The 14,957-nt window shown below is 38.5% G+C and overlaps 1 protein-coding gene across 1 annotated transcript; it reads right to left on the reverse strand.

Moving 5' to 3' along the window:
* Positions 1-1,308: 1,308 nt before the first annotated feature.
* On the reverse strand, positions 1,309-14,218 carry ripk4 (receptor-interacting serine-threonine kinase 4). The gene is made up of 8 exons (XM_056239620.1): positions 13,900-14,218; positions 8,009-8,300; positions 5,482-5,630; positions 5,303-5,352; positions 4,245-4,403; positions 3,725-3,837; positions 2,999-3,242; positions 1,309-2,595 (listed from the first exon to the last, which is right to left on the reverse strand). Exons 1-8 carry the CDS (start codon positions 14,079-14,081, stop codon positions 1,313-1,315), a joined length of 2,472 nt encoding a protein of 823 aa, XP_056095595.1. The 5' UTR covers positions 14,082-14,218; the 3' UTR covers positions 1,309-1,312.
* Between the last annotated feature and the right edge of the window lie 739 nt (positions 14,219-14,957).

Here is a 14,957-nt window from a genome sequence, read left to right on the forward strand (position 1 = left end):
TGCCAGTGTGTTGCTATGCTGTTGTTAGATGTTCTGGGTAATTGCTCAAGTTTTTTTATTTTACCCGAATATTTCCCTGATTTGGGAAAAAAGTAAAGGTTAAACAGTAGTAATGGTTAAGTCTGACTAAGGTTGAAATATGCAACAACAGACAACAGATACTTTACATACATGTGATGCACTTTAATTTTTCATCAAATATAAAAGTGTGCAAATATAAAACTGTGCAAACACTATGGATAACTGAGAAATACCTTTTTTGTGTACAAAGGGGAAATGGCAAGGCAGCTTTATAAACTAGGCCAATTACAGAAGTCAAGGTGAAACCTGCAGGAGGTGTTGACAATGGATTACTACGGAAGTATGCTACGGAAGATTATTTATACAGATGCAAAAGCATGGATAACAACAACAACAACAACCACAGAATCACAGAGTTCAACAGTAGTTTAAAGACCTGGCAATTAACAGGCTTTCTGTTCCAGAAAGTGAAAGGTAATGATGGCTACACCCCCCTTTGCAAAATGCAGGGCTCGGCGCAGTGGTTTTACAGAGTGATGAAAAGATAAAGTGGTCTCAGGAATGAGCCAGTGGCCTGAACATGAGGGTACATGGGATAGAGTCCTCCCCCCATACGGTCTACCCACACCTGTGATCCCCCTGAGGGCCCGTTCCCATGGTACGAGCCAAATGGGTCTATAAATGCACAGCTCTATTTGAGTGAACCATTTTAATTATATAATTGGCCTCACAACATTGCCATTTCTCTTTAAATTATAGCCAAGATTTGAACTTAAGTGCAATATTAAGTTGATATATGATGAGCTTATTCTAATATGCTACAAAAGAAAATTCTATAATACAATTTTGGGGTTGGAGAAAGCATTGCTTGCATTGCATCCATCACCACAGTACACTGGCAACAAGAAGAAAATGGTGAAATTAAAGACATACAACAAACACAGGAATAGATAAACATTGGCATGGAAATGACAGGAAGTCCGGAAGTACAATATCGAAGCTCTATTTACAGTAGCGATATATACAAGAATGCATTTCTAGTCACAAAACAACACTATTATTAAGGAGGAAAGTCAACAAGAGACCAAACCCTGGAGAAAATACCTGTCAATATTCCGATAACTGAGTAATTACAAAATGTACATTAAATCCCAATGGATAACAAGAGTCCCTATTTTAGAGCATCTATCAGTCTTTATAAAGTAGGAGTGATAAAAATAGGGAGAAAGTGTCTGGGAGCATATTGGCAAAATTTCCTGGTGTCCATGAGGCCAAAGCCCCAGTAGGACCCTCAACAAGGCGCCGATTCACACAACGAGTCTACGGGTATCAGTGTGCCGTCAATATTTTTGTGGCTGGTGAGTTTCAGAATAACCACTTTCCTCTCCAGTTTTGTCGGGGTGAGAGGATTCGGACTCTCTGGCTCCGATTCCGATGTGTAGTCAAACGAGCGCTCTCTGGCAAACTGCGGAGACAGTGGTGCTGCGTCGGCACCACGTTCCAGCAGGACGCAGATGGCATCTTTGTGGCCACCACGTACAGCCAGGTGAAGTGGAGTGAATCCAGTTCTGTCTTGAGCATTAGCGACGTCGGGGAAGCTCTGCAGAAGCTCTCGGAGGACCTCGCAGTGGCCGTTCTCGGCAGCCAGGTGACACGCCGTGCGAAGGCCATGGTTGGAGCTCTCAGGCTCAGCACCCTCCGCCAGAAGCATTTTAACCGTCGGGAGGTGGCCTCTCTGGGATGCCAGGTGCAAGGCGGTGCAGCCGATGGCTGTCCGGCCGTGAATATCTGCGCCGTGTTTCACAAGCAGTCTTGAAGTGCTGGTGTGGCCCGTTTCCGCGGCCACGTGAAGAGGACTGTGGAGGCCGTCGGAGGTCAGGTGCACGTTAGCGCCGAGCTCCACCAGGATCCGTGCCACACGGTACTGGCCTCTTTGAGACGCCAGATGGAGCGGAGTGCGCCCGTCCGATGTCTGTCCATCAACATCGGCACCTGCCTGCTTCACCAGGAGCTTCACAATTCCCAAATGGCCTTTCCAGGCAGCCAGGTGTAGTGCCGTCCAGTCGTCTTTGCCTTTGACATGGACATCAGCACCACGACTTAGCAAGACCCTAACCACGTTCTCTTGTCCGTGGTGGCAGGCAATATGCGTCGGCGTGCGTCCCTGAGAGTCTATTTCGTTAATGGAAGCGGAACGGTCTAGGAGTAAACGTGTCAGGGCCTCGTCGCCGTTCTGGGCTGTGAAGTGCAGAGGTGTGTACTGGTCCTCGTCCTTGGCGTTGACATTTGTCGTCTTGCGGCTCAGGAGAATCTCGGACACTCCCTTCAGCCGCTTTTCGGCAGCCAGGTGGAGGGGTGTGGCTCCTTGAGTATTGGGCAAATTAGGGTTGCAGTTGCTAAGCAGCAGAAACTTAACTGCTTCCTCATTTGCCAGAATCACGGCGAAGTGGAGCAGGTTGCTGCCACCCTCCAAGAGCAAGTCAACATCTTGTGGCTGGAGGATCTTCATCAGCTTAGCGATGTCCTCTGTGCGAATGGCTTCACAAAGCTTCTTCTTCTGTAACTCACTGGATTCTAAAGTAGTACATAAATGGAGAACAATAATGAGAGGGGTTTTTTTAGGGTTTACCACATTTACGATTGTAAGATTCATCAATTTTTATCTAAATCTCTTCACATAATTTTTGTTCAACATCTTTGATAATTAATAATCTTTGCAAAAACAAAAAGAAACAAATAAAAAAATGAAACAAACAAAAAAGCCTAAACAATTCAAAACAGAAAACAACTCGGAACAAAATAAATAAAAACAAATTGAAGCAAAACAAAATCGAAGCAAAACAAAAACAAAACAATACAATTAACATAATAAAACTAAACAAAAAGCAAAATAAAACAATTTTTTTTTATAAAATAAAATAAAAAGCTTTTATGTATACTGTACAAAAACATGAGTGGTAAGCTGCTTTTCTCTTACCATTCACAGCATTTTCCTTCTCAAAGGACAATGTAATCGAGCCTTGGGATGAGAAAGCTGAGTCCACAGAGGAGATGCCTGACAGTCTCTTGCTGGTGTTGTCTTTGCTCTCAAGGGACTCCTCTTTGACATCGCTAAAACTGCGTGAGAAGCCTGAGTCGATCTGAGACAGCAACTCAGAGAGGCTGCAGTCTTTCTCAGGTAACATGGCTGACTTTGGCCTCACTGGCTTTTGGTTGCTAGTCTGTATGTGAAGAAAAGTAACAGATTGTTTTCAGATTTTAGAAATAATGGAGGGAGCCACTTGGATCATACATGAATAAGTCACTGAATCCAGATGTAAACATTTCCTTCAAAGACGTAGCATTTTGACAAATGAAGGACGGCATGTTCTTCCTAAAATAAACAGTTTTATACGCTCGTCCACAAAATGACAAAAGGGTTCTGTTGAGGCAATGCAGTTTGGTGGCATTCTCTGTCACTGATGAAAGACTGTCATCTTGGTGAAACATTTGCACTATGTACTTAGACTAAAACAAACAAATACCAAAGAGTTGCCTAATTACTGAGGGGCAGGAAGTCTAAACTACATTGCGGAGGTCAGTCTTTATGAATCATATGAACATCACTTGATGGAAACACTGCTTTACGTCACACAGGGTATGAAGGCGGAAGAGGATTTGTGAACAATCATGCATAGCACAATCATGAATAATCTGATATTACCTGTTCACTGGAGGCTGGGGCAGGGCAGGGGGAACATTCTGGTTCTGAAGAAATGGAAGCTCTGGACTCATCATGAGGTTTGGTGCACAGATCCTCAGCTTCTGAAGTGATCTCTGGAGGAGAAAGTGAACCATGTTAGACACATAAATATGCATTAACATAGAAATATGCATACATATTCATACGATCACCGCCAATTAAGACATGATCCTGGAACAACATCCGTGTCTGAAAATGTAATCCTAACCAAATCCCTACTCCTAAACCCCAGCACAGAAAGGCGTCTGGGCTTGACAGAGCATATTTAAGAAAGTCTGGTATAACCATTAATAGAAAATGCTTCCTGAAATAACAAAACGTACTCATGTTTTAAAAGTTATAAATGTACTGCAGAGCATGAATGACAACATTATCTTGTTGTCTGGCATATTCTGTCACGTCACTGTTGCAATGCAACTCTGGTTCCTTCCTGTGACTCAGCATGTTCGTTACTGGTATGATGGAACCGAGAGACACTCACCTTGAAAACTGGGTCTGGCTTCAGGAGAATGTACCCAGCACTTCTGCATAAGGGCCAGGAACCCTGAGCAGGCCTGGGGACGACTGCGGGGAATAACGCTGAGGTCTGGACGAACACCCTTCACCACCTTCACCATTATGTGCAGGATGTTATTGTCTCCTATGAAACAGACGGAGCAAATAATAACATCAGTATATTTGCCACACATCAGAATGCAGTGATATAGTTAATGTAGTTTAATTACAATACCTTAATTTAATCGAGTACATTACACAAAGTCATTTCACCCCAAAGATCAACAGGAAAAGAAAATAGATTTTGCATTACAAAAAAATAAAACTCATTTTTGTGGCACTTTTCCCTTCAATCCTCATTTCTGCTACAGATCTGAAATGGTTTACTTTTGTTTTACTCATAATTCTCAATGCTGATTCCCTTCCATAAATATTGTAAATTATTTTAATGTTTTTTCTTTTCTTCTTTTTATTAAATTATAAATGAAAGGCAAAACAACAAATTCTACACTGATGTTTAAGTACTACAATTTAAATACTAATTTAAATAATATATTTAATAATATAATGAAAATGGGGATCAACAACATCCTGAAGATATTGTGTTCATTAGACAAAAAAAAAAAAAAAAAAAAAAAAAAACACTTCTCAAAAAGCAAACGGAGGCCGCTAATTTCACGTCCTGTTATTTCAACCTTCATTGTACAGTACATCAGGATATTGTATAGGTTCCTTTTGGAAGGATTGTCTGGCAGCCAATTGCTTCCATTCACTGGTGCCAAACACAACAGTTATGCCTCTCATGACTCTTTCATTCTTTCATACTGAATTCTTGTAACTGCTAGTTACTAAAAAAAGCAGTCATATATTTTTCTTCCCTTGTACCTGGAAATCACAACCCTCACAGAGTGCCAGATAGATTGAAATGAATACAAAAAATCATCTGATGGCGCACATAATAAAGAGGAGTAATAATAAGGGTTTCCAGACACTCTGTACCAATTGAATTCAACTTTGAGAGACCGATTTTACTTCTCGTCTTACCTTGATATGGCTTCTTCTGTGTGAGAATTCCCCAGATAACAATCGAAAAACTGTGAAACAACACATACGTGTTAGTCAACATTGACATAAGCATGGAAAGGTGGTTTTGAAAAACAGAAGCTAATCTCATATTTGAGATATAATTTACACAGTGAAAACAATGCACATTGTTGGCTGACCTGTACACGTCGTGTTTAATGTCAGAGATTCTGTCTTTTTCTATAATCCTCTCTGGAGGGAGGTAAGCGATGGTGCCACAAAACCCATCACGGCTAATATCGTCATTCCTGGAAAAGCCGTTCCACCTTGCTAGGCCGAAGTCAGAAATCTAAAATGAAGACCAGAAAGAAAAGGGAAATGGTTAGGTCTTTAGATTTTATGTTATCCCTAGATTAGGATTAGGTTTTATTTAAGTGTTATTTACTGTGCTTTTTTTCCAAAAACATATTTAGAGTCACCTACAGGTGCCCTATTAGGTGGGGGAAGGCATGATTTTTCTGTAAATGTGTGCACGCATATGTAGGCGTGTGTGTGCCAACCCTTCATTAACACTGCCTAGCTTTAGCTTGTTCAGACTGGTCCAGGATACATGTTTACATCCAGCCTTTTCAATCCGACAACGATTCCCACCCATCCCTCGTGACAGCTGCTTACTCATCCATGAGAAGATTGGATATAAATGGGATAAAGCATGGGAAAGCTTTTCAACCCTCAGGAAATTTTCTGGAAAGGTATGCAGGGACCGTGAAAAGAAAATGATAGGTGTACCATCCCCCCTTCATCGCTTACGAATTTTCCCGCATAGATGATCTGACACGACTGAGATTAAAATTGTTGTTCGGTAGTCAGTAGGGTTGCCAACTTTCTGAAATGGAAATAAGGAACGGGGGGGGGGGGGGGGGGATTCATACATTTTATATCATATTATAATGCAACTTATTAGGCCTATATATTTATAGAATAGCAAAGTAGGCTTAATCAATATACAGGACTTAACCACATATATAAAGGCTATCATGATCATTTTGCCACAAATGAACCATGTATTTGTTTAGATTATAATACGTTTTATTTTTAACTTAAACAAATACAACATATAACATTCGAAACTCATCGGCTTAGACTGCATTTGAAGAAAAATAAACACAACAGTTTTCTGTATCCTTGTGCGAACTTATTCAATAGAATTAGACTTCTAGAATGTGCTTTTCGGTGCAAAAAATTTTTAAAAAATTTTTTGGGAAGTTTTTCTTATCATAGCCTACAAATGTCTTCGGAAACACATTTTACTTGATTTACTGAAGCCTGTAAAATGCATTTGCAGCTGCACAGCTTGCACATTGAGCGTCTGGCTCGCTCAGGCTGCGCTGCGGCAACTGCACATCCAATGGCGTGGGCGCCTCTGACGTGCGACCAATGAGACAACTCTACGTCATTACACGTCAGAGCCCGTCAAGGTGGCGCCAAGTCCCCGAATTTGCATGCAGCGGGTCTTCGTTCATTCATCATAGTCTGTCTGACATATATATTAGAAGCTATGCGTCTGTCATGGATTTGCACTGAATTGATTCTCAAAAATACGGAACAAAGTGCGTTCCGTATCAGTTCAATACGGAACAAGCCTTTTATGTGTCAAATACGGAACGATTCCGTATTATACGGAACGGTTGGCAACCCTAGTAGTCAGCGCTGGATTAAGATTACAATTCATCATGTTGACGGGGTGTTTTCATGAACCTGAAGCACATAATCTAGATATTTAAATCAGGATGTAGCGGTTTATTTTTTTTAACAAGTGTTATTGCACTTTCGATCCGAACATCATGATCTTTCCTTTAAAATAATTTATTACCCCTTAAACAGGGTTTCCCAAAATGGGGTTCATGAATTGATAAAAAGTTAATTTAAAAAAAATTTAATTAAAATAAAATAAATCATAGAAAAAAAATGTATAATAATAAACAATGTTTACCAGCATGTCATGTGACTATTCTATTAAACACCAGAGAACTGTGAACAATGGGTTGTTAAATTATTGAAAAATTATTCACTTAACATATCAGGGGGTACTTCAAGTAATTATTTTTGGTCAATGTGGTTCGGCTGGCAATTTTTTTTAGGAATCCCTGCCTTAAAGGACACAAAAAAGACCATTGTACGGTAACAGTTTTTGTCCATAAAATAGAAGTTAATGGGGTCCATAACAACATTGGAGATGTGAAGATGATTACTTTCAACATAAGGAGAAAGACAGAGAGAGAGAGAGAGAGAGAGAGAGAGAGAGAGAGAGAGAGAGAGAGAGAGAGAGAGAGAGAGAGAGAGAGAGAGAGAGAGAGAGAGAGAGAGAGAGAGAGAGAGAGAGAGAGAGAGAGAGAGAGAGTTTTTTTAAATATCTTATTTTGCGTTTCCACAGAAGAAAGAAAGTCATACAGGTTTGGAACAACACGAGGGAGATGATTATAAAATGAACTATCCCTTGTGAGTGATAGGCAGGTAAAGCCCTAAATAACCTGTAGGTGTTTTTCAAAAGCAGTGCAGTTTACTCGGGTAGTGATGAATCACGCACACCTAAGAGCTTTGATGCAATGAATCAACTGTGATTCCTTGGAAGGTCTAAAACATGAGCAGTTAAAGTCACTACTTCATTAGCAAAGGAGTCAAGACCTCGTGAGTCGTCATGACCAGACGTGGCTCGCTCTGTCTCACCTTGATGTGGTAGTGCGCGTCGAGCAGGATGTTAGCGGGTTTAAGGTCAAGATGAAGTAGGGGCGGGTTCATGCAATGCAGGAAGTTCATCCCCACCGCAGCCTCATGGATGATACGGAAACGCAGCTCCCAGGGCAGTGGCTCTGAGGCCAGTAGAGTTTCCAGAGAGCCTGTCTCCATGTATTCCATCACCAATCCCTGCGGGTCGCTGCAAATGCCGTACACGGGGAGGATGTAGCGGAACTTAGCCGCCTCCATCTTCTTGGCCTCCTCCAAGAGTTCGGCACGCTCCCTAAACAACAAAAAACACAATGTGTTAAAAAACGCTGTGGAATGTAAATAGCATTTATTTTGTAAGGAATGTCTTTACATGGGAGGGATACAGCTGGATTTGAGCTGGATAACTGGCAACACACCCAATTAAATAAAACGATCATAAAGAAATCACAGCAAGGCACTTTTAAAAACAACAACAAGGGAAGGTACTAAAACCTGTTGGACCTGAGCACAATGACAAAGCTGACTCACTCATATTGTCCGGAAGCGTATTGTGAACAATGACACAATGTTTTTTTAGCTATTGGCTAAATTTCCATTATGAAAAAGCCAGTGCATCTGAAATAGCTTTACCGTTTTTCCACAATGCTGTTTACAGTAGGCTATATTTATCTGACATTATCTTTTAATTACATTCCAGTCTTTAACATTGATAGATATGGGGTTGTTTGAATGGCTCTCTTGTACTTTGTTCTTACAAAACTCCTTTTATTAGTAACAAGTCAGACATGTAGGTCTTATATTTTATAACTGGACTCACAAAGGACATCTCAAAGTTTACTGTTTATCTGTTTGCTTTGCACACAGCACCAACACGTCTCTCAACCATGTAACTCAAGAAATCACAGATATTAAACAAAAAGTTTGCAATGTCTGTAAGTCTGTAAGCATTTTGCTTATCACTTTATTAGTTTACGGAGTCTTTTATTACTCATATGGCGTCAACGCTTAAGCCAAAGTGGTCACGTAGTTCTCTCCGACAATTTTAGCATTAAATAAATAAATAAATCATAAAATGTAATAAAAGAGTTTAGGAAAGGGAGGGAAAGCATAACTCCTAATGTATAAATAAATACATTTAAATGTATAAAAATGAGTGCATTTATTTTTTAATACATTTATTTTTGATATTTTCTACTGCAAGAAAACTAGCTGAGAAGCCAAGAGATATCATAATATCTCCAAACAAACAAACAAATGCAAATTATTGAAAAGTAAATAAATAATTTAGTAAATAATTAATTTTTAATACACTTAGTGTCGATATAAAACTAAATCTAAGAATGATGAGGGAAAGCAGAACACTAAACAAATATAACAAACCAATAAATACAATTTAAATGATTAAAAAATAAATAATCAATAAATAAGTAATTCGTTTATTTTTAATACTTTTAGGACTGGTTTCACAGACAGGGCTTAGATTAAGCCAGGATTAGGCCTTAGTCCAATTAGGACATTCAATTAGCTTTTATAAACATGCTTTAGAAAAAAAAATCTTACTGGTGTGAATCTTGAGACATAACAATGGCACTGACATTTAAATATATAAAATTCAGTTAAAACAGCTCAAACATGCATTTTAGTCTAGAACAGGCTCAAGCCGGGGGTTAGTGTTGATATAAAACTAGCTTTAATAATGCTGAGGGAAAGCATAACTCTTAAACTCTGGTAGAAAACAATGGTGCGATTCCCACTGGGATGGACAAATGGGAGGTAAGGAGTGAGAAGATTACAGGGAGTGTGGAGGTAAACGTTTAAAACTACCCATGCTAATGCCCCACACTGTTCTGCCACCCTTTTCAGCTCAACAAAAGCCGTTCTTTTCTTAAAAAAAAAAAAAAAAAAAAACCCGGATCCGGTTCTACCAGTTCTGCAACTCTGCTAAAGCAGAGGCCTGATGGAGCACAGGAGGACAAAGCCTGCTTTTAAACCCGTGCCCTATTTAGATGGGGGAGGCAAATTAGAATTCTTCTACCTTCAGATCTCAGGTACTGATAAACTGCTGTGTTTAGGGTCACATGGAACAGCATTTATTAGATTTCAATCAGATGCTTTTGTTTTTTTTTCCTCCTCAAGCTTGGTGATGCAAAGTGACATCCACATGAAGAGATTGAAAGCAAGTTTTGTAAGAAGACGCGCAAGAATACAGCTGTATGTCGCAGTTGATGTGACCCTCATAACCAGGCCTGAAGAAATCTTTTAACATTAAGGACCTGTTGATGTTTCCCATTGTCACACATCATTGTGCTACATATCAATAGTGCCTCTGATCTGATAAACAAAGTACAATCAGGGCCTATTCTACATAAAGTTATAGGGCAGAGCAGTTGCATAACAATACAAATAGCCTGAACCCTGGGGAAAAAGACTTAATACATGCTCCTGTATTCATGTTCATCCAAGGCTATTGAAACATTTATGCCCAAAGAAAATCACATCATATCATCATCACATGAAATTGTGTATCAAAGGTCACGCAGAAGTGCAATTCAAAAAGTCTAAGCTAGAATAATTATCACAATTTTAAATGTAAATATTGGTGATTTCACGCAGACAGTTTCAAAGAGCCAGGGGGATGCTGACGGCTCACACACACTCTCAGGAACAAGCACAGAGTAACGGCCGAGCTCAGTGTTTTGACTGAATAACATGGTTTATTTCTCGCAAAACCTCATAGTATGCATCCGCAATACTTTCTATATATGGCACATGTCTCATTATGTGATACTTTTGTATCCTTTTTGTAAAGTCTCAGCCTAGTCGCCATTCACTGCCATTATATGGCGGAGCGCGTGCAGGACATTAAAAAAATTCTCCTTTTATGGTCCGAAAAAGAAAGAAGGACATAGGCATAAAACCAGGGTGAGTAAAGGATGACTTAATTTTTATTTTAGGGTGAACTATCCCTTTAATATTGCATATGTGCCTGCTTGTTTAATGGGTTGACTAGTGGCTCAAGATCTCAGCATCGCCAGGAGACTTACACAAACATCATAAGTCATTTCAAATTAATTTAACAAACTTTAAATATAAAGTTCAATGAAGAAGACTGAAAAGGGGAATACAGGTTTCTTATGTTGTTAGGGTGAACTTAGGTGAATTTTTTTAGATCACAAAGTCAATAAGTGCAGGCCCAATGTTCGTGAATATTTAATTGTTTTTAAATACACACACATATATACAAATACACTAAGAATCCTAAAAAAAAAATTACCACAGTTTACACAAAAATATTAAGTAGCACCACTGTGATAATTCAGCATTGATAATAATAATTAAAAATGATAGAATGATTTCTGAAGGATCATGTGACACTGTAGACTGGAGTAATGATGCTGAAAATTCAGCTTTGCCATCGCAGGAATAAATTACATTTTAAAATATATTAAAATAGAAAACAGTTATTTTAAATTGCAATAATCTTTACACTGTTACTGCTTTTACTGCATTTTTGATCAAAGAAATGCAGCCTTGGTGACAATAAGAGATTTTCAAAAACTTATTGTATTTTTTTTAATCTTACCAACTCTAAACTTTTTAAAGGTAATATCAATAAAATAAGTAAATATCTCACAATAACAAAAATGTTAGGGATATCGTATACCATAATTGACTGTATAATATAACCAGAAGTAAAATGTTATGCGTGTGACTGCAACATCTGTGTGCATACCAAAGCTCTGGGTAAGATCTATGTATGGAAGGTTACTGGGAAACAGAGCTCACATACAGCCACTCCTTGTCATGTCAGGACAGAGTTAAAGTGGAAGATGGATGTAATGTAAATGTAAGTCTTTAGACAGTCACAGAGTCTTAAGAGATATTCATATTGTGCATATTTGGCGAGACTGGGGGCATAATCATAGCTCAAGGCAGTATATTAGTTTCCTGACAACATGTTGAGAGGCATCGTCTTTTTGCATGTAAGCACAATAAATGTTCATTTGAACAGAATAGAGACTTAGTAATAGCCTAGAAGTAATGAATATGAATGCTCACTAATTCACATTGGACAAAAAAAAGTTAAGGAATTCTGTATTGCATTTCTGATTGAAAACAAATAATAAGCAAACCAACAAATAGCAATTAGTATCAATACAAACTGACATGAAAGCAGAGGTGGGTAGTAACGAAGTACATTTACTTCGTTACATTTACTTGAGTATTTTTTTGGAAAATTTGTACTTTTAAGAGTAGATTTAATTGTGGGTACTTTTACTTTAACTCGAGTAGATTTCTAATGAAAAAACTGTACTTTTACTTCGTTACGTTTGGCGACGTTCCTCTCGTTACTTTATTTTAATGCAATATGTTGTTAAAAGCGTAGTTTATTCTAAGCGCGCGCTCTCTCTTTTTTCTGGGCATGAGCGATGCTCAATTCACAAATGAATCACTCTTTTGAGTCGATTCTGTTCAAAGACTTCATCAAACAAGTTGGGCAGATCTGTCTAAATCGGTTCGCGAATCAGTTTGAATGATCTGTTCAGTTTCCTGCACGCACTGAATCGTCTCGGAGTCGTAACAGGAAGATTTAAGAACATCAAGAACATTGTGTGGCGGTCCATAGTCTACAGTACAGTCTAGAAAGTAAATCTGCAAATGCATCATATTTTTTGCCAGCGATGAAGATCTTTATTAGTTGAACTTGAACATCTTCGTATACTTCGTAAGCTGTCTGTGAATGAATTATTCCACACGACGATACATTCGATTTCATTCAGGTAATACATTTTACAACCAAACACATTATTACGCCATATAGCACTACTACAAAGTATGGCATTACCCTTTTTTTGGACATATACATTACTTTATACATTAAATAAGCTATCATCGTCCAGTTTATGAATGTGTGTACACACACAATGTATTCTCGGTGTTGTAGTGTCGGTATTGCGCAGTGGCGTGCGAACTCGACTTGAAAACGAATGCCTTTGCCTGCCTTATTAGACTCAGTTAACCAGTTTAAAGATGCTTTCATAAATATAGCCTACATTTAAATACATTTTGGAGAACAGACAGAAGAAGATCCGTGCATTTGATCGTTGTTTATGTTGGGCATGACATGACTGCGAGCACATGTGCAGAGTTTTAACACTTTCTAATCTGTCAATGGTTCCCATCCCTTGACTGCAAAACTCCATAGAGTCACTTTATTCCGACATTGTCTAATAATCCAAATGTAGTTGTATAAGTTACTATACTATTATACAAACCAAAGGACAGCCAATGGTTTTCAGGCTATAGATATACAGAAATAATGTTTGTCTCTTCTGTTTTTGTTGCAAAGATAGCTTATCTAATTATGATAATAATAGTCATTTAAATGAAAAAAAAATCTAAATAATATCATGTTACATATACAGTATATATATATATATATATATATATATATATATATATATTTATATATATATATATATATATATATATATATATATGCCTATGTGTAAAGTAACTAGTAACTAACTACTTGAGTAGTTTTTTCATTGGATACTTTTTTACTCTTACTCAAGTAACTTTTAAGATTATTACTTTTACTTTTACTTTGAGTAAATATTTCTATAAGTACTTGTACTTTTACTTGAGTACAGTTTTTGGATACTCTACCCACCTCTGCATGAAAGCATATCTCCAGTATGGCATACCCAAATTATGGATTTAACATCACAAAAACAAACTTCACTTGCCCTTCAGATGACTGCGGTTTACCAATACACACACGCACGCACGCACGCACACACACACACACACACACACACACACACGCTTTAAACACTCTTCTAAAGAAGTCTCAGTGAGCTGATAGTGACAATAAAAAATGAACTCACTTGTCATCTGAATGAAGACTGGGAGGGCACTTGATCGCCAGCAATGTTTTCCATTGAATATGTCGTACTTTGTACACCTGTCCGAAGCCGCCGGAGCCAATCTTTTCCCAACTCCCAAACTCTGAAGCGTCAAAAGTTTTCAGAAGTCCCATAATCCCTGGGGAATTCTCTGGGACGTCCATTTTTCAAGCTGTTAAACAAGATCCTGTGCAATCTGGATTCTCTTTTTCATATAAAAAACGTTTTTTTGTCAAAGACAAACAGGTTGTGAACTGTTCCTTGTTTTTTTCCTGTCTGTACAGACGGCTTCTGTCTGGCCCTACCCCTGTGTTCAGGTAAGAGGGGGGAGGAGCCTAATGACATCATTTCCTAAACCAGGAACACACAGAGTGGCAAAGAGTCAATTGCCCAATCTAGTCCTATGACACATATGTCCATTTATGCTCAAGGACATTGTGACGCCCATAAAGCACTGTTTAGCCACTTTTTCAACTTCACTACATCTAATACAGCACCAGAAGTTACAAACATCTCAGATTTCTGCTCAGAAAGGCTGGGAATTGTATTCGACACGGTTATCCAAGCTTAAGGAATGCTGCTTATATCACCCAACACCTTTATAACCTGAGATCACAAGAATGTGAAGACTGTCTCTTAACCCCCTAAAGAAATATACATGTTTTCGAGGATTACTCAACAAGTGTCCTGGTTATGCGATACGGCTAAAATGAGCCGTGTGGAATGTTGAAAATCATTGAACCTAGTCATAGAAGCGTTTACATTAGCCAGAGGTTCAAGTATGCGTGAACTCAATTGAAGTTAATCTAAATAACAGTTTAGTTGTAGCTTCAGGGTAACATGAACTCATTTTACATTGACCTGATTAAGTTTACATCCACCAGACCTTGCACCACAATGTTCTCATGCAAAGCACATTAACAGTGAGTCATGTTGAATATTTTTAAGATCCATTCAATGGATTATAAGTAAGATAATTAATCTTAAAGAAATGACCAATCTTTCCCTCTGGTTTTTAATGTAGGTTGATTTCGTTGATT

The sequence above is a fragment of the Rhinichthys klamathensis genome, unplaced genomic scaffold, assembly GCF_029890125.1.
Source record: "Rhinichthys klamathensis goyatoka isolate OS25496 unplaced genomic scaffold, OSU_Roscu_1.1 h1tg000569l_1, whole genome shotgun sequence".
Lineage (NCBI taxonomy): Eukaryota > Metazoa > Chordata > Actinopteri > Cypriniformes > Leuciscidae > Rhinichthys > Rhinichthys klamathensis.

Bases quoted from the DNA above. Each gene is read 5' to 3' on its own strand.
- ripk4 (XM_056239620.1), bottom strand. From the start codon at position 14,081: ATGGACGTCCCAGAGAATTCCCCAGGGATTATGGGACTTCTGAAAACT. The intron at 8,301-13,899 runs GTGAGTTCATTT...TTTGTTGTTTAG, and splicing joins AGTCTTCATTCAGATGACAA to GGAGCGTGCCGAACTCTTGG. The intron at 3,243-3,724 runs GTAATATCAGAT...CTTCACATACAG, and splicing joins CCCCAGCCTCCAGTGAACAG to ACTAGCAACCAAAAGCCAGT.